The 23,701-nt window shown below is 50.8% G+C and overlaps 1 protein-coding gene across 1 annotated transcript; it reads right to left on the bottom strand.

Annotated features, from left to right (window-relative positions):
• Positions 1-3,790: 3,790 nt before the first annotated feature.
• Positions 3,791-22,600, bottom strand: LOC120541058 (transcriptional activator MN1-like). The gene is made up of 2 exons (XM_039772331.1): positions 17,956-22,600; positions 3,791-4,346 (listed from the first exon to the last, which is right to left on the bottom strand). Exons 1-2 carry the CDS (start codon positions 21,500-21,502, stop codon positions 4,165-4,167), a joined length of 3,729 nt encoding a protein of 1,242 aa, XP_039628265.1. The 5' UTR covers positions 21,503-22,600; the 3' UTR covers positions 3,791-4,164.
• Between the last annotated feature and the right edge of the window lie 1,101 nt (positions 22,601-23,701).

Raw genomic sequence — 23,701 nt, 5'->3', positions numbered from 1 at the left:
CTAAATTAACCCATGTGGGCAGCAAGGGGGATTCAAAGACTGGCACTATCCGCTTTGGGCGTAGTAGAAGGTTGGATTTACTGAAGGCAGGAGGCCCAAGTGAATGTGTCTGTATGCCCCCGTGGCCTGGTGCCCACTGCAGAGATGGCTCCTGTCCTATGCTGACCTTCTCGGGGGTGAAGAACGGCATGCAGTTGCTTTTGTAAGTGTAAACCCTGGTGGTGACGGGCTGGCTGGTGACAGTTCTGTCACATCCCGATGGATGGAGGTGCCCATCCCAGACTCAGAGTCACCATTCATTGTACCCACCAGATCCACTGCAGTATCACAGTTCTGCTTCCAGGTCGGGCTGTGGCATCTGCTACACACCAGTACACACCAGCGCCCCTTGGTGGCTACACGCTGAACTGTGTCCCAATCCCCTCCACTTTGTTGGCACTGCTCTGGGTGGTAGAGGACCCCGTGTTTCACTCTGGTGGCCAAAGCACAACCCATCCTGATGCCATGTGGCTTGGTCACATTTTGCCCACTCACCGTTGATGATGTCATCCATCGTGAGCCCAGCCAGCTGAGGTGAAAGGCATGAACTTGCCATGAAGGGCCTGGCAGGCACTTGTACTCCTCTGCTGGCCCAAACTCTAATGTGACAGTTGCCCAGGGGTCCTGCCTCAGTATGCCACTGAGTTTTTGTGGAATGTGCCCACCATTACTGGACGCCAGCAAGTTTGCTGAGGATGGACCCGGTCATCAAGCCCCCAGGCCTGTTGTCCGAGTAACCGAGCAGCAGCCGGGCACTGCAAGGAGCTTCATCGGCAGGCACGTGTCGTTTGCTGAGTTATTGACAAAGCCGCCGAGGAGCTCTGACGCTCTATTATTTATAGAAGCTCGGCGAGTCGAGTTTATTAGCGTCCTGCCAGAGTGAAGCCCACAGCCAGGCTGCCAGTGTGTGGGCAGGATACTGGCACTAATTGCCGTGTGAGCTGACAGCTTCCCGTTGTACTGAATTCATTGCCGTACAGAGCTACAAACGCGGCCCAAGGAGCGGGCAGAGGTCTGCGAGTTTAATCTGTGCTCCAGCCATGGCGTGTGGGGCATCAATGTAATGTGCCAGGGCACCCCAACACTCACTCACGTACATGGAAGAACCAGCAGCACAAAGACAACAGAACTGAGCTACAGAGACTGGCACGGCCATTCACAAGGTCGACTAGATTGACTGGCACCTCCACCTTTGTTCTCCTTGATCCATTGTGCTGCCTGGAGCAGAGCCCAGGTCTCGGGCACTGGCTGATCTGCATGTGCCCCAACATCAGCTCCACTTGGCACTCTGCACCAATGCTAACAACCACCAGCCCCATGAGAAGTGCCTCCTTCACAAGTGGGCACTGCCCTCGGGTTCCTGTCCAAGCCGCGGTAGGTGATGCCCATCCCCTTACACGCTGCTGCCCAAACCCTACAAATGCCTCTGCAGGGTGGTACTGCCAATTTCCAGTTGTTTTCCCTCCATTGCCTGCATGCCCACCTTGGCCATGTTGGTCACATGCATGCCAAAGGCATTGCAGTATTTGGGTAGTGACTTCTGTGCTGAGCTCACAATGAAAGACGCTATAAAAATCAGATTGTGTTGGAAACTGAAAACAGATGACATTTGTTTGTCACTTTTTTAGGTGGGTCTGCTGACTTTAGAAGCTCAGTGCCATGTTTACCAACCTGAGTCAGCTCCAGTAGCTGGAGAGACAAAACAAGCAGACACAGTGCCACCAGGGGACAATGACTCTGGCTCAGTCTAGGAGTCACCAGCCAGGCAGGTGTGGCATCAGAGCGGTCACCAGCACAGAGATGGCACGGCTGGCAGTAGCAGTTAGGCCACACCCCTTAACCCATCACATGTTTTCTCTGCCCACATAATTCACCTTCAGTGGCACTGCAGTGGGCTCTGGGCAGTGTGGAATTATGTTGGGGACACATCTGCCACTCACACAGCAATTGCTTGGGTGGCAAACACTTGGCCAAATAGACAAATGAATATGAAAGGCAGAACTTTGCACAAGATGACCGGGTCTGTCCAGGTAAATTAACATGCCCCTCCGTGGTCCATTGCAGCCAGAATGTGATGGATTAAAGAAGCAAATGTGATGGGCACCGTACTGGCACCCTCATTCTGCGATCAATAAAAGACAAGGAGCAGATGGGAAGCGGCCATCAGAGCAGAACTGCGCTGGTGCTGCCCAGTGCTGTGGACACCTCCAGAATGAGCTATCATGAAGACCCCAAATGCCAGTTTAAAAAAACAGCTGGACAATCCTGGCACAGAACTGGGCCTATTGGGCAGAAATACTGGGCAATGCCAATGGACAGCAAAGGTAGGAGAAAATGAGCCAGAAAGTGGGCCCGGCTTACTGCCCACTGGAATGTGAACAGGATGGGGGGGTGGGTGTGGGGGAGGTGAGGCATTAGTCCTTGGCAGCACCCCTGCTCATGAAGGGGTCTATTTGGATTTGCCACACAGTTTATGAAGATGAGGGGGTCAGCTAAAAATGCTTGTGCGTGTTTTTGGGTGTGTGTTCACGTGTGACGTGATTAAGCGGGTCAGTAAGAGCATGGGGTACAGCTGGCACCCTGATAGGTGGAGCTCAAGTCAAAGGAGGCCCCACCTGAAGGGCGGCTTTGCTCTCCAGATTACCAAAAAGACACAGCAGCACCAGAGAGAGTCCAGGGGAGAGCAGCCAGGAGGATTCAGCACCATGTAGGAGGAGGAGCCGAACAAAATGTAGATTAAGCGTGGACACATGCCAGTGAGATGTTAGGCTGCGCTGCGACCCCCAACATACGCATGACAAGTCCAGGGGGGTCTCATCTGGAGTGCCATGTGGAGCTTGGTGCCCCGTTAAAGACATAGCAGCACCAGAGAAGGGCCAGTGCCAGAGCTCCTTCAGGACCACGGAGAGCGAGTGAGGAGAAAGGCCTGAAGGCCAGATGGAGATCAAGAGGTAATGACGTAGAGCAGCAGGATCTCGAGTCCTGCAGCGCCCAGATGGGTGGAGGGAGGTCAAACCTGAACCACTGCACTGCAGAAGTGTCACCTTAAGCTCTTTTGGCCTCCATGTTTAAAACAGATAGAGCAGCACTTGAGGAAGGATGAGGAGGACGAAAGTCTGAAGAGCTGGTCTGACCAAAGTGTTTGGAATGATGAAGGCAATCAGAGCAGTTCTTCCACGAGAAGACGACGACACATGGAGGCTGCTCAGGAGTAAAAGTTCTTCTTTGCACGGACATGAGTGCCCAAGCAGTGTGGTGGGCGGCCGGACCCTCAACACTCAATGCCACGTCGTTGTGGAACAGGGCCGGTGTACTCGCTGGACCAGCTGGTGTGTTCTCCTAAAGCGGACCCTAAGAGGAGCCCAGCTGCAGCCCAGCTGGCCCCTGCAAGGCGCTATATTAGGGGCAGTGAGCCACGCGGGCGGCAGGCACCATTGACATCATATTTATTGTTATTTAGTTGCTCAATAAAACATATACAGATATATACAATATGCATGAATACAGAAGACTGCACTTTACAGATTATTTAAAAAAGAAAACAAAAAAGAATGGCGGTCAGCCAGACGTCCCCCTCGGCCTTCCATCCCGTCATTTCAAAGCAAGTTCAACATAAGGGGCTTCAAAGAGTACAAGATTGCCTAACACACAGCAAAGTTTCTCTTATCTTACATGTGCAATACCGAGATCGTCGTTTGTCGCTTCTTATAAAAGAGTCGGTGAGACAGTAGTGGGCACCAGCGTTGGGGGAGGCCGAGCTCGTGGACCCCTGCCACCCTCCTCGATGCGATGAGACAAGGCCCACAAGACAGAAAAGGGGCTTCGGTGACGACGTTGATTAGCGTGGTCTGTTCCTTCTGCGCCCCCCCCCCACCCCGATGAGCAGGAGGAAGGCGCCACGTGTCCGTCAGATGAAGCGGGCGGTAAGGGGGAGACCCAACACTGGTGACGCACGCCGCCCAAGTAAAAAACAGAGAAGAACATGACAAAAGGCCGTGGAGGTGGCCGGTCCAGACGCCACGCCAGAGCCGGCCGGCCCCCCCGATTCTTGTCACTCGCTCGTCTCTCTTTTCCATTCGCCGTCTTTTTTTTTTCTTTTTTTTTTTAAAGACGAGATTCATTCGATCAGGTGAGTGCAGCCACAAAGGTCCCAAACCGGTTGGAGATGTCCGAGTGCAGCGACCTCCACGTTGGCACTGGCGTCCTGGCCTTGGCCTCGCCGATGTCGTCCGTACAGTGGACTGAGAGGCACTGCAGGTGGCTGCCATTCTGGCCAGCGGCGGGCGTTTTGTTCTGGTGCTCTGGGACTGTGAAGTGAGAGAAAGAAAAAGACAAAGACAGGAGGTTAGAAAATGGGGAGCTGCACAGGACGAGTCCACCTGGAGGGGCCACTCGACCTCCGACCAACCTGCCCAGCCCAACAAACAAACCCAGCATGCCATGTCTGCCCCATTCCCAAATCCATCATGCACAACCTGGGTAGCACAGCTTGGTGTTCATGTGTCATGTGGTGCACACAGCTCTCTCTCTGGTGACCGTGGGACTCCACTATGGCTGATGTGTGACCCCAACACAGTACTTGTGTGCCAGGCGTAGGGTGAGATGGCAAGACAAGTGGCACGTCTCCAACTTCTGCTTTCACATGCCCAAAGTAGTGGTGGCCAATGCTGACTTTGTCACCTGATAGCACTGACAATCTGCCGCATTTTACGTTGTGGACCTCACCCGATGCTGACTGAATTTATGTTTATAGCATCAGCTGACCATCGCCGAGCTCGGAGGCTGACGTGGAGAAAGATGAGGTCCTTGCATTTGTTTGGCACCTGCCCATCAGATCTGGCATAGGTGGGCCTTAAAAAGAGAAGCCAGGGTCATCGGGAGTGGGCAGCTCGATTGGATGACATAACTCGTGTGGGAGCCTTGCATGCCCGAGACCCCGGGAGTGTTCTAGAATATTCCAATGGACCACTTTAGGGTTTAGCAGCACTCCATTCCCCTGAGTGACTGCAGTAGACTGGGGCTGGATGCTGACCCATCTTGCGGCTGTACTTCTGTAGAAGTGTGGTGCCAACATTCCCCCGATGATCTTTTAAGTGGCTTCTTGGCAGGTGAATGGCACTGGGACAGACTACAACTTGGGGGGCATGGCCATCCCCTCCAAGGCTGATCTTTTCATTATTCAGCCTGTCCACTGTAACCTTGGACTATGGGGGTGGGGCTGTGTTATCACCTGGTGGAAGCACCACCCCTAACCCCCCCCCCACGGTGTTTTAGCTCCACCCATCATCCTTCCTTTTGCCTGCATTTTCCCAGAAGTCATTGCTATATTGTTGCTTAATCATGCTGTAGAGTGGTGATGGGAGAGGGTGTGGCCTAGGGGGTGGAGCTCAAACAGGCCAATGGAGGGCTGGGATGGAGCTCCCCAACTCCAAACAAGTAGTCTGGACCCCACCCCCCAAATGGGATGCCAGTCAACCTGACCTGCACATCTTTGGGTGGTGGGATGACAAGTCAGTGATGTGAAGCTGACCACTTGCCCAGATGCCATGGGGGCTAACACAAATCGTCTCCTGGGCTCCCTGCACTCCTCCACAAGTCAATTCACAGAATCACTAAAGAAAAGACAAATGACATCAAGGAGACATGATGGGCACTCAGTGCAGACATTCAGAAACACCAGTCAACGTGCCAGGACAAGGTGGGCCCTGACGCGTGTGCGTTTGTTTAGTGGGTCTGAAGATGTCACCTGCTCTGCTGTCCTTGGCGCTGGCCTTAGCCATCCATGTGTATGATGCCATGACTGGTGGAAGAGGTGCCAGGGCTGTGCCACCCCTCAAGCTTATCACACAAACAAGGGCACGGACAGACGTACACTTTAATGCACACACACACACCCCATCTTCATTATATGTCATTAGTGACACGCAGGCCTAGCAGCACAGCCTGGCTGTCACATGCCAACATGCTGGATATGACACGTGTGCTCGTTATATAGACACACACATTTATCACTCCAGGTGACACGCACACACATATTACAACAGTGTGTCACACGTCCAGGGTCCTACGTGTGCTCCTCCTTGGTCAGCTACATTCACACACACGCACTGTCACACCCGTCACACACACAGTGGTTTCCTTGGCTTTATTGATTTATCTTCCTTTATCTAATTGGTCCGCCTCTTTCCAGCTCCTTTTACAATCCCTGAGCTCAGCTCTGCGTCTGTCCGTCTACCTGGCCTGTGCCCACCTGCCAATCTCCCCCCCGTCTGTCTATCTGATTTAACGACTTGACACGTCACTAAACCAATGACAGCACACAAAATAATAAAACAATATGCTAACCACACCATGCAGCGCCGTTCTTTGGCCGACGTTATCCCCGATGGCCTCGAGTCGCAGTCACTGCCTCTTCAGATTTATTTCTCTGAAACTGGAAGATTTCACAGGAAAAAGGAAGGAAAGAAACTGCGGCCAATGGGAGGGTGGCGTGCGGCCCCCCCGACTGTCAGTCGTCTCAGACGGTGACAGCTGCTCTGAGGGTCCCGGCATGGTCTCTTCTTTCCTGCTCCTCTTTTAACCCTTTGGGGCTCTAAATGGACTGAACTGGCTGGGCGAGCAGCTGGCGGCCATCAAACAAGTCTGGTGCCCCTGGTGTCACCAGTTCACTGTGCCTGTACCCATTTCTGGACACTTTCTACCCAAGGTGCCATGCATGCCATAGGGGTGTGCAGGAGACAGTCAGCGCTCACCTTCCAAAGGCTGTCCCTGTATCAAGTGTCACCTTCCCCTTTGTCCAATTAGTCCCAACTTATTCAGAATAAAACAAGGCAGAATAAAAACAAATGGTGCCAGAGAACCAATGGGCATTAAACGGCACATATCAAACAGTGCCCAGGCCGGGTGGTCTTAGTGCTCCCCTTAAGCCCAGCAAGCACAGCCATCAAGGCAAATTTCAGGGACACCCAGCAGTCTGGTACATTACACACAGCATCTGGGGACCCAGAGGTCTGACACCAGTGCCACCCACCAACTCTGTGTGTGCCAGGATGTCCACGGTGACAGGCCCAAAGTACTGTCAGGCGGCCCATTCAAGAGCCCTCGGTCTACAAAGGGAACATCCTTGGGCATCGTCACAGCATCAGAAAGAAGTAGAGTGGCATTCCATGGCACCAATGGAAGGTCACCCATGAAAAAGTGGAGAAGCACGATGCTCCTGTTCTCCTAGGTCTGGAGAGGTGGCGCAGAATGGCCAAGGTGGGCACCCCCTCCACAGGCGCCTCATGAGGGCGAGGTGTCAGCTATGCGCCGCTCCTCGCCAAGACAGACACAGCGAATGTTAAACATAAGTACACCGTCGTTTACACATTAAAATGCTTAACGTGATTTACAGCCGCCCTAATAAATCGTAATCATGTGCAGCCATCGCTCCCGGGGATGACAGAACGAGGAGTTTTAATCTGAACTCGTTAACTCTTCGTAGTGATCAGGTGTATGGGCGTCCTGGATGCTCCTGCCAACCAGCCGCCAGGACAAGGGGAGACAGTCATGAATCACTTCAATCATCAGCACTCTGCAAGATGGCCCACAGGGCATATAGCACCCGACTCCATCCGGCATATGGCACAAATTGGAATTTTCATCATTCAGGTCACGCATTTGTGGCACAGACAAAATTACCCGCTTGGTGCCCTGGCACAAGTCAGTGCATATTGCGCCTTAACATGGTGAAGCTGAACTCTCCACAGTTGAGCAATGAGAGCCCCGACAGGTGCGGTGACCAGGCTGGCACCCCCAGGAGCAGCAGATACCAAACCTTTGAACCTAGGGGGCCGACAGGACCCCACTCAGCACTGATGTGTACTATCTAAGCCCATGTAGCGCCTTTGTCGGACGAGTCACATGTCAGTTCCTGGACTGCGCCTCTAACCACCACCCCCCCACAGCCCCCATCGCGCAGGCGCACTTCAGCCTCTCTGGGGGTCTCCTCAGAGCTTTCATAAGCAGCACTGCAACGCTCCGGCGACTCGCCCGTCATTCCTGGCAACTCCTTGACAGCTGGAACCGGACAAGCTCAGCGTCGGCAAGCCGCAGTGACCATGGCGGGGAGGTGGGGGGCAGCGGCAGCTGAAATCAGCGCCAATGGCCAAAGTCAAGACACCACCCAAAGTGAATAAAAGTAAAGACCAGGCAGAGGTGAAAATCAAAAAGAGGAGCTGCCCACCCACTACGTGAGCCCCCCTCAAAGTTATCAGCGTTTCGCCAAAGTGGTGCCAGCCCGCTCCACAATTACAGGATATTATTGATACGTACTACTCTTATTTCTTGACCAGTTTGGCTTTCGATATTTCTAAGTCTAACCTGTTTGCCCACCTTTATGCAGTTTACCCCCTCGGACCTCAATGATGGGTGGGCCAGCCAGGTGGAGTGCCAAGAACAGCTGCCAGTGAATTTCAACGATGGCACTTTGTCACGGGTCCACCCACTGCCAGCCATCATGTTCCTAACCAGCCTGAGCAGTTCAGAGTCCCAGCAGCACAGGGTGCAAGTCAAGAACAAACTCACAGGGGTCTATCACTGCCCACCTCACTCACATCACAGGGAGTGCACAGCAAGCAATTGGGGGGGCTCATCCACCTCCAAATGAGGAGGGGTCAAAAGGTTCAGGACAGTTGCAGTGGGCGTCACCTCACAACAGATCATCAAACCACACAATCCCCTCAGGTGGGGGTCACCCACTCCGCTACTCTCCACACACACACACTGGACTGGCGGACCAGTCAGAACTCTACACCAGTGGGCTTGGCCCGACTCCACTGGCCGACTCCTACTGGGTTCACTTTTACTTTATATTGTGCCTTTCTAATTGTAATTACAGTCATTTGCTGTCCGAGGGTCACGTCACAGGACAGTGCTGACCCCCAAGTGCCTGCTGGCTCTGCATAGTCCTGTCGAGCGCGTCGTGTCACTTTTTCCGGTTCCTTTCTGTCTCCCAAATGTCTGCCCACAAGTCTAAAGTGACATGATGGATTGCTGGAGAGCATCCTCAGGTTTGAGCTCCGCTTACAAAGTCCCAGAAGCCAACACTGAGGACCTCCAAAGGAGGGTCACGGAGTGGGTGTGACAGGTGGGTGGACAGTCATGGGTCACCATTGGGGGTACCAAGGCTCTTCGGCCGTGAGTGTGGAAGGTGCCTAAGGCAGCCAGTCTGCTTACTGGTATGCCGTGTGCTTGCTTTGTAGGTGTGAACAAAGCTGACAGGGCAAATTAACTGGCTGAAGTGACAACATGAAGCACGGGCAGCAGTGGGCAGGACCACGGCAGGTGGGGACACCCAGGGACTGGGGTCAATTTCAATTATTCTCATTCAAATCTGATTCAATTACAAATTAAGTTGAAATTATTTGGCTTTTAACATTGGCAAACAAACAAACAAAAATAAAAGCAGAGAAGGCACATCAACGACCTGATACGTGCCAGTGGGCACTGCCACCTGTCAGGATCACAGAAGCGTCAAGCCACCCAAAACAAACCACCAGTCCTCATCTCCGTAGTATGAAGAGGCACTCCAATCCGGAGCGGGAAACAACAACCCCCGGGATGAAATGCCAGTCCACTGCAGGGCACACATTCAACATCATAGCTTTAGAGTACGGGAGATGGGGAGGACATCCAAAATCCACACAGACAGGGACAACACCAGCCAAGCCAGAGATGCCAGGGCCACATTTAATCCAACTGGCCCACAACACCCACCTGTACTTTGGCTCAGCCCATCTCTAAATGGGGATCATGAAAAGCAGAGGGACACACATCTGGGATGGAATAAAGCCAGACCAGCCTGTGGTCATCACAGCCCCCACAGAAGAAGACAAGCGAGCGGGGAGGACATCGAGAATTCAACATGGCAGGCCATCAGCAATGACGACTTAACAAAGCCGGCGCCATCTTACTCTCTCTGCATTGTTTAAAGGAAGAGAATCAACATGCAGGACTTGCATCAGGGTACAGAAGGGACAGTGTCCATCATTGGAGGGGACACGTGAAGCAGGGCAGTGACCCACCAGACACAGCATCACCGCTTGGCACCAGGGCAGACAAAAGAGGAAAAACAGAGATGGCTAATGGAAAAACAAGGCTTAGGACATGGAGAAGTAGCTGAAAGACGGGCATGAGTGGGCATGCAAGACGCTTGGGTGGGATCTGAGCTTACAGCGGGTTTAAGAAATCATCATCATCATCACACCAAAAATTAAGGCAATGGCAGTGTAGGAGCAGAATAAAATGTGCCTGTCATAGTAATCATCATAATAATAATAAAATAATCTGAATATCATCACGGGAGTCTGAACTGCAGATACTCATCTGAGGGGCAGTTAGAATTGAAGAAGAGCACAATAAAAACAAAAAATAATCCCAATACTACTAATACAATTCATTATAATACTATTGATGATTAAATAATAATAATAATAATAAGGGCACTGGAAGTCTGAGCTGGATTGGGCGAGGAGTGCAGTTACAATTGTAGAAGAGCAAGCTTCTGGAATCATCACCATCATCATTGTCACCCCGGTGTACTATTATTACTAATAATCATAAAATGATGGGTTGTTTTCAGAATGTTCTTAATAATAATAACAAAAACAACAAAAATTAAAGTAACAGCCATGATAATAATAATAGTAATAATAATAACAATAATAAACATCTGTTGACATCATGGCCATTTGTTACTACAAATGGAAGTATTATTAATTATTATTATTTTTATTAATAACAACACCTTTTGTCATTATTACCACTAAGAACAGCAATTAAAAAAAGCAAAACGCTTCTCAGTCAATTTCAAACTGCAGACGGTATGATGATTATTAGGATTATTATTATTATTATTATTGGTGGTAGTAGTAGGATTTGTAGTTTTCTTATCTTCTCGTTGTTATTATTAATGTTATTGTTCTTGGTAGTAGCGGTGACGTTACTTTACTAGACTAGTATGATTGTGATGATTATATTATGGTTGTTCTTCTCATTGTTCTTATTAGCCGCAATAGCGGTGCTACTGAAGTAATAATATTAATGGCGGTATTATTACCAGTATTATTGTTGTTTATTTTAATTTTTAATATAAAATACAGGGGGTGCCGGAGCCCTGTTGGCAGCACTGGGTCCAACTAAAAGCGCAAGCCCTGGACTGGGCGGCACTCCACTGCAGGCAAGTAGTGAACAAGCGCGACAACACACCGACGACCCTGACTTGGATTAAGTGGGTATGAAAATGTCAATGGTATTATTATTATTATTATTTCTTCCAGTCCAGTTTGTTTTCCGTTATCATTCGTTATTACCATCATTTATTCTGGTCCGTATTTTAGTGTGCCATTAGTAGCGTTACAAATGTGCTAAGGCGACTTCAAAGTCCCGCACGGTGTCAGTTTTAGCGCCCTGTCCTCTCGCCGCTCCGCTATAGACTTTCACCGAACGCCACGTAAACGCAGCCGGCCGATCGCTGGAGGGTCTCGGCGCGGCTTAAGCCCCAATTTTTTTCATTCAAATCCTCTCCTTTTTTGGTATCCTTGCCATGCGAGACGTTGAAAGTGAGCCGGTTTTGGACACGAAGCTTCGCTCGACTTGAGAGGGAAATCGGAGATAGCAGAGGGGTTCCGAGGCTGAAAATTTGGGAAGGGATGTCAAGAGAAACGGCAGGTAGAAGGAGGTCGCTTTGGCGGTCATTTATTTGATTCGAATTTTGACAAAAATCCGCCTTAGTGGATAAAATTTAATTAAACAAAGAAAATTAAATAGAGTAAAGCAAGATAAAACAGGGCAAAGTCAAATAAAATAAAATGGGCTGCCCCATGAAGCGACAGGAGGTGCAATATGGCGGAGGAGACCCCGACATACAGGACTCGGGCGTATTTCCCGACGAGGACTCGTGAATCTCTTGACACTCGGGTAGAAGGCGCTATAAAAAAGCCCCGTCAGGTGTGTGTGTGCTCTTTTATTTTTTTTACTGACAGGTTGTCTTTCAGGTTGACGAATTGACAAGTAGACATGCAATCAGGATGCATTCCATAAATAAAACGTTACTCATCGGAAGTCACATCCTGTACCTGCAAAAACTAAACGGCTGCAAAGAAAGGAAAAAAAAAACGAAAACAAAAAGAGCGCGCCGACACCTGGGAGGTGTTCTGTTTCATTCCGTCGCAATGGCGCACCTGCGCACCCAGAGCCGTAGCCACAGCAGTGACCTGTGCTGCCCGAGGCGGCCGTCCGCTTTCCTCAGGTGCGTGTGGAGGTGCGCCGTGGCCCCCGCTTCTTTCTTCCGCTCTGCCTGCGTGCCACGCACCTGGCACCGTTAGAGCCGCACCTTCCGGCCGCGGGCACTGCCCCCTCCCCCAGCAACCCCAAACCCCCGGGAAGTGAAGCGTGGCATGCAGGTGTTTACATTTCAGCGCCACTCGCGGGCCTCAGCAATGCGCGGAATTCGCGGCGAGGGACTGCGGGGCCAGTGGCGGCTTGCAAGGCCGGAGGAAGGCACAGCGAGATCGTCTGAGAGACGGGGGGCTCGGCTTGGCTTCTCCTTTCTTTTTTTCCCCCCAGTTCTAACCGAAACACAAACACAGGCTGATTGGACATCAGCAAAACCGAACTCCGAGTCCGAACTGCGCAGAGTCAGTTGAAAGAGAAATAAAACGAAATAAACGAAGACCCTGAACCTTAGCGGAGGGCAAAACTTTCACATATGGAAACCGATTTATATATATATATATATATATATATATATATATATATATATATATATATATATATATATATATACACACACACACACACATACATACATACACAAACACATACACTTATCAGGAGGTGTGGGCCTATGTATATATTTTGTATGTTTCTAGAGTATGTAAACTACACACAATACAAACATAGACAGATATTTGTGTACAGGAGTATGTAAAAAAAAAAAATATATATATATATATATATACACACACACACACACACACACACACACACACACAATACATGCATTATACACAAATATCTGTGTAATACGTATTTACACACACATATGGTATATTACATTATTATGTGTGTAGAATATACACGCACAAATCTAGATTTCCAAGTATGCATGTGTATACTTAGAAATACACTTAACTGTATACTTAAATACAGTGTATATAAATATATACAATTTCTTTGCAAATATCTATGTGTATATATTTTACATATGTTTATATATTGTTTCAGTGTATATTTGCATATTACATATTTTATATACACAGGCACACATATATATAGTTCTTTATACATCTGTGTGCGTTTCATTTGAAATATGCACATATCTAAACATATATAAATACACATGCATATACTCAGAACACACACACACACACATATATATATTTCTGTATATGTATATAATTATACGTATGTTTTATAGATTATATCCACACACAATAATATTTCCCTCAATATGTACTTATATATATATATATATATATATATATATATATATATATGTATGCATATTTTACATTGTATATGCAAATATATACACGCACGTACAGATGCCATCTTTCTCCGTGTCACTGTTTCTCTATTCCTTAAACGCAGGCTCTGTTTGCTCCTGTCCTGCTTTATGAGGTTTTTTTTTTTTTAAATTCGTCTTAAACCCGCATCCCCTGCTTTATCCCGGACCCCCAGTCGTAGCCGGCCGTAGACCACCCGGAGATGCTGCGCGTCCTCGGCGAGTGACCACGCTGGTTCGGCCTGTTAAATCCGGAGAGTTCGTGTGGGCCCATCAGCCCGGATTTGCCGTAACATTCGTCAGACTCGTGCCCGGACGGGACGCCTTACTGTACATTTTGAACAATGGGGCCAGTAAAGAGACGCGGGGGATGCTTTGATTCACACTTGTGCCGAGGGCATTGCAATCGCAGTGAGGCACACCTGGGTACTCGCCACTCGGCCATGACCGCCACAGGCAGGTCAGCGACAGACCGTCTCAAATATTGATTGTGCCTCTCTGATACCCGTGGGCTGTGTCTCCTCTTTTAATGTGATGGGTGTCCAGGGGTTTGTTATTCACTCTCCCTGACTTGGCCATTTTCACCGAGGCCCCTTCACCGCTCCATTTCAGTTCCTCGCAGGCGTTGCCCACCGCCTACACTGCGAGTGAGGTACACGAGATGGACCGCGGGTTCAAGCCCCTCGGTGCCCGACTCAGTCACTTCAAAGACCATCATTGCCGAGCTTTGCTGTCCAGTTTTGGTCATAATTGTCACGATGTCTGCGCCGTTACTTGCGAGCTGGCTCATGGCGCTTTATAGTCGGCGTGATGACCCCAATAAGGCGACCTGCGTGTAGGAGGCTGTCAAGCAGACCACCCCACGCCCGTTCCAGCCATCCCTGCCCCCACATACCCCCTCATGCCCCGTTGCCGTTCTCCGCTGTCGGCAGCACTTAGAGGCTGGCCTGACAGCGCCTGTGATTTGTGCTAACTAGCTATCGATCGGCCGGCTGCGTCTGCGAGGCAAGAATAAGGACGGGATTGTGTGCGGCCGGGGGTGGGGAGGGAGGTGGCTGTTCTATGGGATTGTGTGCGGCCGGGGGGCTGCAGGCCGGCCCGGGCAGGGCGAGCCACGAAAGATGCTCGAGCGCGACTCCCATTTGAAAATGGAGAAAGGCCCGAACAAACCAATTTGTGTCCTTGCAGCAGACAAGGCGCCGGGAATACTGATGCGCCCCCGCGGCCCGCTCTGCATGTTAAACACTCGGGCCACCGCCCCCCTCCCTGAGCCCAGAGCCCAGAGCCGAACAAAGGGCTACCTAGGCGCTCCGAGAGGCGGCTTTGGAGCCCACCAAAGCGTGCACGGCAAATTAGGCGCGCACCCCCCAAACCCACCCTTCGATCTCCTCAGAACAAGCGAAAGGGGTACGCATTCGGCAGGCTTGTCGGTGGTCTATAAGAGCGCAGGTCCCATCCGTACTCTTCTTCTTCCTCTTCCTCTCGCTAACAGACGTATTGGAATTTCCTCCAGTGAACAAAACGCCCCAATAAGTCCTCTTCGCTAAGCCTGTTTAGCACTTTAATCCCATTATGTTCAGGTAATTTACACGAATCTTTATCACTAATGCCAGCCGGACGGGTGGCGGGCGACTTGTCCTGTTGGGTCTCCCTGCGAATTTGACTTAAGAAACACAAGCTCGAGGTAGACCGCCAGGCACCGTCCCGAAAGAAATTTCACCCTCAGCATTTCCTAAAGCCTTTTACGATCCGTGCAAGTCGTGGGCCCGCAGGACCGGACAGAATTGGGGGTATGGGCTAATCGGAGGAAAGGCGGCATGGTGGAAAGGGCATGTGGAACAAGGCCGGCCGGCCAGCCAGCCTCCCGGGTTTGGGCAGAAGACAAAATGAAGCGCATTGCGTATGGAAAGGCACTGCATATATACACAATATATTATTATTATTAAATAAAACATGTCAAAATTACTAAAATGAAATACTGCGGCGGCGTGGACACGACCACCACTCCTGTCGGGCGGTCTAAACCCTAAATACAAGGGACTTTGTTAGTCAGAGAAATAAGGGGAAAAAGATAAGAAAATGAAGTCCGTCATAAAAAGAGCACTTCAATAAAAGGGAGCGAGTACAATGCAAAGAGAAAAAATGAGCAATGAAATCAGCAAAATAACACAGCAAAGAGAAAAAGAGCAGCACAGAAACGGGCCGCAAAACGTAAAAAACGGGAGGCAAGAGGTAAGCCGTCACACCGCCTTCACAATAATAATAATACTAATAACTGAAAAGTGAGCAATGATAATAATGGTAAAAAGAACGATCATAAAATTAACAATAACTATGGGAATAATAATGATAACAAAAGTAACAATTATAATAAGAACAATAAATATAATGACAATGGCAGTATAGAAACAGAAAAATGTACGAATAATAACACCACCAATAATAAATAATAATAAAATACAAGAACATAAGTATTTATTTTTTTTGTCAAATAAAGACAAAGAAGCAGCTCCGTCGGCTCTGGTCAGCTCACACTTCTTGTTTTAGATGTCCTTCCTTACGACCCCCTCCTATTTTCTTAGTTTAAACTTAAAAAAAAAAAAACCAAGCGCATGGCCGCCTGTGACCCCTTGTCACTCATTACGGGTCTGTGTGACACTGGGCACAAGGGAAGAGAAGTTAAGGAGTCAAAAAGGTAAAATGTTTCAGCCCCCACTTCCCTCCCCCCGCCGACTTCACCGCGTGTTTGTTTCTCACCAGCGCCCTAAACAATGATTAGCCTCTCGGACCCTCTAATAAGCCCCCCGATCACCTCCTGCCGATAACAGCCCTCTTGTCTGCACCAAATGTGTCGGCGTTTTGGATCGAGTTACACGTCCACTGGCAAACTATTGGGGATAAAATAAAACACGAAAACCTGAAGAAATCACTTTGGCAAAACACTAGCAACTGTGCGAGAGAGACGTCGGGGTCCAAGCCGACTGGAAATGGAGGACCCACCGCGCGTGTGTGTACGCGATTGCAGGGAAAAGAACACGCACGGGCCGAAGGGGTCGGGAAATACAGCCAAAAAAACACAGGAGCCCCCAAAAGCGTCAAATAGAGCACGTGCGGATGTGCCTATAGAGGACTGCATCGGAGGGAAGGAGAGAAAGACACAAAGACTGAAGAGCCCGGATATTAGAATGGCATACAAGGAGCGCGATCTGCAGACCGACACTGTACAGGGGGCGGACTGAAACAAATACACGTAGAGATGTGAAATATGTTTACAACAATTACACAAGTTACACATTATATATGTATACATAGTTATCATACACTGTAAATATGCTGATTTCTGTGTAGTATACTGCATGCATACATACACATACAATATGCTGCATATAAATGGTTGCCTCGGACCTCTTGACAAAGCTGCAGAAAATATATATATGCAGTTTAACATGTGTACTTTATATTATTACATATGGAATATTCACACACATTTTATTTCACATGTATTTATAGCTGTATCTAGAAATCTACATTATATATATATATATATATATATATATATATATATATATATATACACACACACACACATACACACACAAACCTTTTCTATATTATAAAGATGTACACCTATCTATCAAAGTCTATGCCCCCCCAATCTGTACACTGTATATGAATGAGGTATCATTTTGTTTGCACATACTCAATGTATACTAAACCACACAGTTTTGTATACCTTTCCACGTGGAATATAAAATTAAAAGACAAACCTACATGTATGGGCACAGGTATGCTGCTTATGCCCCGAACTTCCAGCACACTTGTGTATTCTGTATGTGCCTGTATATGGTATATGAAGTGTACTATGAACGCCAAGGGCAGCCCACCATTGTTGTGATTCTATAAATCCTTGGACACTCACTCTTTCTCTGGCACATGACACGAAAAACACACACACACACACACACACACACACTGTCCTTTCCACTTGTCCATTCAGTCTAGCACATCCCATCACACACTCGCAATCTCTTACAGGTACCCACATGCCATTATGGCGTATGATCCCCCAGTTCTCTCATGTGTACAGCCATTCAGCTTGAACCTCTGAATGAAGCACATGCCACCTGGGGACATGCAGGGTGCCATACAGATGGCATCTAATGCCACTCCTGCCAAGCGCAGCCTGCAAGGCCTTCATGCCCCTCCGATTGCTCCATTAGTTCCCCGCCACCTTTCAGAAGAAAGTGACGCTGTACTAGAGGGACTGGTGAAGCGTGCCCTGACAGCACCTTTAACCTGGCTCCTATGGCCTGTGTCAATAGTGTCACTAGCCCTGCTTACTATGCCCATGTAAAGCCCACCCGAGTTACCTTCTTTGCTGTTATTTGGAGGCTTGGTCTTTTCCCATGGTGCCATGGCCTTCTCCTCCTCTTGGCCTTCCATCAGCGCCTTGTCGTTGGGTATATACCAGGTAGCGTGTTGCTCTGCCATCAGAGAGTCGAGGTCGATGGTGCTCATGGCATTTTTGCCGCCGTCTGTGCCACAGCTGCCCAGCTCGTTGTCACCATTCTGAGCAGGACATTCGGCCTTCTTGTTTTTCATGGCGAGTGGCTGGTCCTCCGATATGCTAAACTGCTGCCTCTGAAGTTGAATCTGTGCTTGGAGGATCTCCAGCGGGTGAATCTCGTCCTGTGTTGATGTGCTTGATGGGGTACGGACTTGCTCCATGCCCGGTGTGCCCGGATGGCCGGCCCCAGTACTGCTGAGGCCATAGCTGTCCGCCGTAGAGGTAGAGTTATTGAGCATGCCAAGCCCCATGGGCTTTTGTCCGCCGATTAGTCCGTGGTCCCCCCTCTGCATCTTTGGGGAGCCGGTGACCAGGGGGCTCCTGCTCGGCTTAGACGTGACATTGTCCGAACTTGAAGACACCTCATCCTCGTTTCCATAATGGGTGCTTACGTCATCCGGGAAGTCCACATGAGGCGAGCTCGTATCCGATTTTGTCACGCTCTGGATGCCGCTGTCCAAAGAGGACATGAGGTCCTGCTGGTCACCCATCAACAGGTCGCTTCCTTTGCCCCACGAGGGGGATGTCAGGGGCTTATCATGGGGGGTGCTCCGGCCCCGTTCCCCTACGCTTGCCGAAGGGCCCTGCTGACCAGGACTCACCCCCGGGTTCCCACTATCCGTAGAAAATTTGTCAAAAAAAATCCCAGGGCTCACATGGCCGCTGTCCCTTTTTCTCCGCCCCCTGCCTCGCCCGCTCCCTGTGGGGGGCTTCCCATCATTCCCTGTAGCAGCATCTATAGTGTAGTTTGGGGAGAGGTTGGGCTCTCCAGGGGCAGGTTGACTTGGACCACCTGGACCGGCTGGCTTAGCGCCGCCACCAGTACCTGCCATCTGGCTGTTTGGGGGCATGCTGGGCTGGAAATACTCTGGCCCTGTGCCGCCATTTGCACCCCCTGGTGCACTGGCACCGCTCCCGTCCGGCTCCGTCTGACTCAGTTTTCGCTTGCCCTCATTTTGGCTTTTCTTGTTGAACGTAACGTTGAGGTTTGGGGCTCCTAGGCTGGCAATCATATTTTGGCAAGCAGTAGAAAGGGCGGCCAGGCAACTTTGTCCAAACACATTGTCCTTGGTGGTGGTCTTGCTGAAGGAGCCCAGTGAGAGGGCGCCCAGCTTGCTGACAGAGGGGCGCTGCCCTGGCTGAAAGTCCGTCTGCGGAGGGTAGTTGCCTGGAGAGGCGCTCACCCCAGATGGGTTGCTGTGGGGTGCTGCTGCCGGCCGGTTCGCCCCTCCGAAGGAGAAGCCCGTGGGCGGTGCGGGGAAGTCGGACGGCCTGCGGTCCGAGCCCGCACCTGGCAGTCCTACCCCCGTCCCCGGAGACTGCATCTGCGAAAGGCCACCCATGTTGGGCCCAAACTGCGAGTGCATGCCCGGAGAGTGCAGGCCTTGAACGTGTCCGTCCCCCGGCATCCTCATCGGCTCCTGCATGCCCATCCCGTTCACGGCGGAGCGGAAGAGCATATTGGAGCCATTCTGCTGTATGCCCATCTCGTGCGGACTCGCCTCCCCAGGCACACCAGAGCTACCCATCCGGCGTGGCAGCATCTCCCCCGGAGGGTGTGGGCCCGGGAACCAGGTGTTCTCTGGGGGCATGTGAGGGTTCTGTGAGTCAAAAGCAGCCATCCTTCCCCCGCCTTCTCTGTCGAAGTTTGGCTGAGGCAGGCTGCCCACTTGGCCTCCGTGCACCATGCTGCTTTGAGTGACATCGCCATGGTGACCCAGCTGCTGGAGACTGGGCTGTCTCATTCTTTGCTGTTGATTCCTTGAAGCCATTTGTTTAATCATCATGGCCGCGTTTTGGCGTTGCTGCAAAGACTGCTGCTCGGAGCCGGTGTGCTGCAGAGGGGGACCTTGTGAGAAACTCTCCGGCACAGGGGGGGTGAACTCTCCTGGAAGCCCCGAGTATGCAGACGGAGACAAGTGATTTTCCATGCCCGCCGGGTTGTGCATGTTATTCCAGGTAGAACAATTGTCAGCATTGTGGTTGCTTGGAAAGTCAAAGCGCGGCCTCTTGGCCATATTCAAATAAGGGCCATCAAAGTGTTGCAGTCTCTGGTTGGGGGGCTGCTGAGAGGATGGCGGCGGCGGCTGCTGTTGCTGCTGCATATTGAACATGGGGTCACTGTAGGGATGCATGGTTCTGTTCTCCAGTCTGTGAATGGGGTACTCAAACTGATTGTGCTGACCTGGCATGATCACCCCATTTTCCTGCAGGTTTGGGTTGGCAGCAGCGGGCTCCACTTGGGACTGTCTGGGGATGGCCGGCGGGCAGGAGTTTTGTCTGGCAAGGAGGCTGGCCTGCTGAGGCGGCGGCGGTTGCTGCATTAATGGGTGCCTACTGTTGACGCCGGGCTCCATGCCGACAGACATCTTTCTGCCGTTTCCATACCGTTCGAAGAACATGCCGTGCTGTGGAGTGTGGACTTTAGAGATGCCCGCCATGCCCGGTGCCCTTGGCATAACCGGGCTGCCAGAAAAGTTGCTAGGCACCTGCCTGCTGGCACCGTAGTGAGGGAGCTGGGTATCCGAATCTGAAGGGGAAAACACAGGCATGTCAAAATGCCCAGAGGGGTTGTCAGCAGGGTAACTGTATTCCAAAGAGTCCACGCCAGCTTGGGCTGGCATCCTCCTCTGTTCCAGGCCATGGGCCTCCGAGGACGAAGAAGAAGGAAGCCCGTGGAAGGAGGCGGCCCGGTTTGGTGACTGGTCCAGTGGGAGGCACGGAGCCGGGACACTGTGCCCACTGCCTTGGGGGTTGTGATGCTGGAACTCTGGCATGTTGTTAGGCCTAGGCTGCCCAAAGCCTTCACCAGCCCCTGAGTTGTCAGCCATGGGCTCAAAGCCCTCTGCAAAGTTCTGCTGGGGCCCCAGGCCTCCATTATTGTAGCCCATCAGGCGGCCCCCATGCAGGCAGGACGTGCCCCCTGAATCGGCGCCGTTGAAGGAGCCGCCAAAGTGCGGGTGGTGCTGGTGGGCATGCGGGTGGTGGCCGTGCTGGTGCCCGTGGTGAGGCTGCTGACCGTTGAAGAAGCCGTGCATTGGAGGCGGCGGCGGCTGCTGCTGCTGCTGCGGCGGCGGGGGCTGCTGTAGTCCACCAGTGTGCATGTCCGAGTGGCCCCGGGCGTGAAAGGAGTACTGATCTCCGTTGAGGTTCATGCCGAGTCCCAGCATCGGTGGCTCGTTCAGGCCGCCCATGCCCGCCTCCACGGCTGCCGCAGAAGGGCCGGCGGGGTGGAAAGCCGGGCTCTTATAGTGGGCGCTCATGTTCAGTCCTGGCTGGCTAAAGCTGCGTTCCCCCTGTGCGACGTTCCGGCTGCCGATCTGAGGCTCAAACTGCTCCAGCCCAAACATCCTCGGCCACCATCAACACCGCATGACAGCCACCGGCACTCGTTCTGTCCTGTCCTGTCCGTGTGTCCCGAAAGGCGCCCTTAAAAATCCCACACGCAAAACTCTTGTAGCCGACTCACCATGCCGCTCACATAGTGCGGCGCCGGATTTAAAAGTTGCCAGTCGGGGGTAAAGGGTTCGTCCGGTGGGGATGAGTTGAGGGTCCGTAAGAGGCGCAAATCCAAAAGAATGCCACAAGAAAGAAAGAAGAAAAAAAAAAAAAAAAAAAAAAGCACAACGCTGTAGAACGAGGAGCTCAGATATCCGAGGCCAGTTTTAAATTCCCATATGGAAAGTGAAGGAGCCTCCGCGGTCCGAAGCGGAGCTCGGCGAAGTTGAGGGGCTCCGTGCTGTCACGCGCTCTCTGCTAAATTGTCCCGAGTACCTTCCCTTGTGCCTGCTGGATGCCCAAATGCCCAGAAGGTCAAAAATCAACTTTAGTATTCCGAATGAGCAGGGAGATCAGCGCTTCTGCTTATATGTGAACGCGGTGCTCGCGGTGTCCATCGTCCAGGTCATGCGTGCAACGCTACGTTGTAGTCTATGGTATCGGCTCCGCTTCTGTTGATCCGGTAAACACCACCAAAAAAAAAAGAAAATAGAACAATAGATATAGAAAAGCCCCTGTGAAACACCAGCGGAGGAAGAGAAGACTTAGCTGGCCATTTCCAAGCGATGCTGGCTCACATCACGCGTTCAGGCAGGACTCTCGTATTCCGCGCTTCTCTTCCGTTTGCTCTTTCCCCCTCTTGACTCTTTCTGAGGAGGAATGGAGTGTGTGAGCTCGGGGGGCCTCGCTCGCTCGCTCTCTCTCTCTCTCTCTCTCTGAGATCAGCAACAAGTTTTGCATTTCGGCAATCAATTTCATCCATTAGATTCTCACCAATCAGAGATATGCATTCAGCTCCGGAGGCGGGACCAGCTCTTAAGGTGGCTCGATCACGCTCCCCACTGTCGCCGAGAAAAGCTCTTCTTGGCCAGTGACCACGTTTGACCGCTCATGTTCGCGTTGAATTCATTCAAGATCTTCGCATTAGGATTATCCAAAATAAACATGCCCACTTAGATAAACCAAATGACGGCTTGCTCTTCCCGGGATGCCAAACTGCGCTAATCCCTGCTTGCTTTCACACTTGACTTCCTTACAGCGCCAGACCGGCTTGCTTTTGAAAATAGATTAGCGCCTCTCTTTTTTTCCTCTAATGGCCTAATTTACATAATTGTGTTTACTCTGCGAGGGGGTCTCTTTGGGTGTCGCCTGCCCGACTGATCGATCGCTCTCGCGCAAAAGCGAGCGCGACTGTGACGAGGGCGCCGCCTGCCGGACGGGAATCACTCGCCGCGGGAGTGGGCCAAAGCACGCGAGTGGTCACCCCAAGAACTGGAAAACCATGAGGACGGGGCACAAAATGAAGGTCCCCGTTCTCTCCGCCTGGTTTCCGCGTGAAACTCGCTCAGCCAGCGCCTCCTTAACGCACCAATTATGAAGTGCAACTGCGCCCTGCTTCCTAAATCAATAAGTGTAATTTAATATGTGCTCTCGTCTTTATGAAATATTTATTCCAATAATCTTAGTTAAAATGTTTAGACCTTTCTGATCTCCGCTGGGGATGAAATCTATCCTGCAATTAGGCGTAAAAGAGACGAGTCTTTGAAATGATGTAGTCTGATTGGTTCTTTGTATGTGCGATCGGGAAAAATAATATACTTGAAGAATATTCCAAGTAACGCGCTTTAAAGCTGCATGAAGCCCAGCTATTGATCCCCTTCTTAGATTTTACCAATTGACCTACGCTTGAACTCGGCTCCGTCAATGATGCATTTCTCGCAAGTTCGGCGCAAAACTTCACCAGGTGCCCGTGCGCGTAGGTGGGCTTCGCCGTGGACGACCATCCTCTTGAATGTTATTTATGAAAAAAAAAAAAAAAAAAAAAGCCTAAGGGTGGGTTACTGAAAATGGGCAAGGGTGGGCGGCACGGGGGGCACCCGCGCAGCCACGGGCACACAGAGCACGTGAACACTGCAAGAAATCGGTCATTTGTATATTGCAGCACTCTGACTTCTTTTTTAAAAGGATTTTTTTTTGTCCTCCAGGATCAGGATGCCGGGCTGTGATTAAATATTGATTTTATGTAATTAGTTTTCAAGTGAACTATCCTC

This window comes from Polypterus senegalus, chromosome 12 (assembly GCF_016835505.1).
Source record: "Polypterus senegalus isolate Bchr_013 chromosome 12, ASM1683550v1, whole genome shotgun sequence".
NCBI classification, from domain to species: Eukaryota; Metazoa; Chordata; class Cladistia; order Polypteriformes; family Polypteridae; genus Polypterus; species Polypterus senegalus.
Note: the sequence above shows the minus strand (reverse complement) of the source record. Positions and strands in the feature narration are given on the sequence as shown.

Coding starts and splice junctions, on each gene's coding strand:
- LOC120541058 (XM_039772331.1), bottom strand. CDS start 21,502: ATGTTTGGGCTGGAGCAGTTTGAGCCTCAGATCGGCAGCCGGAACGTC. Junction 4,347..17,955: donor TCCAAATAACAGCAAAGAAG/GTAACTCGGGTG, acceptor CTCACTTCACAG/TCCCAGAGCACCAGAACAAA.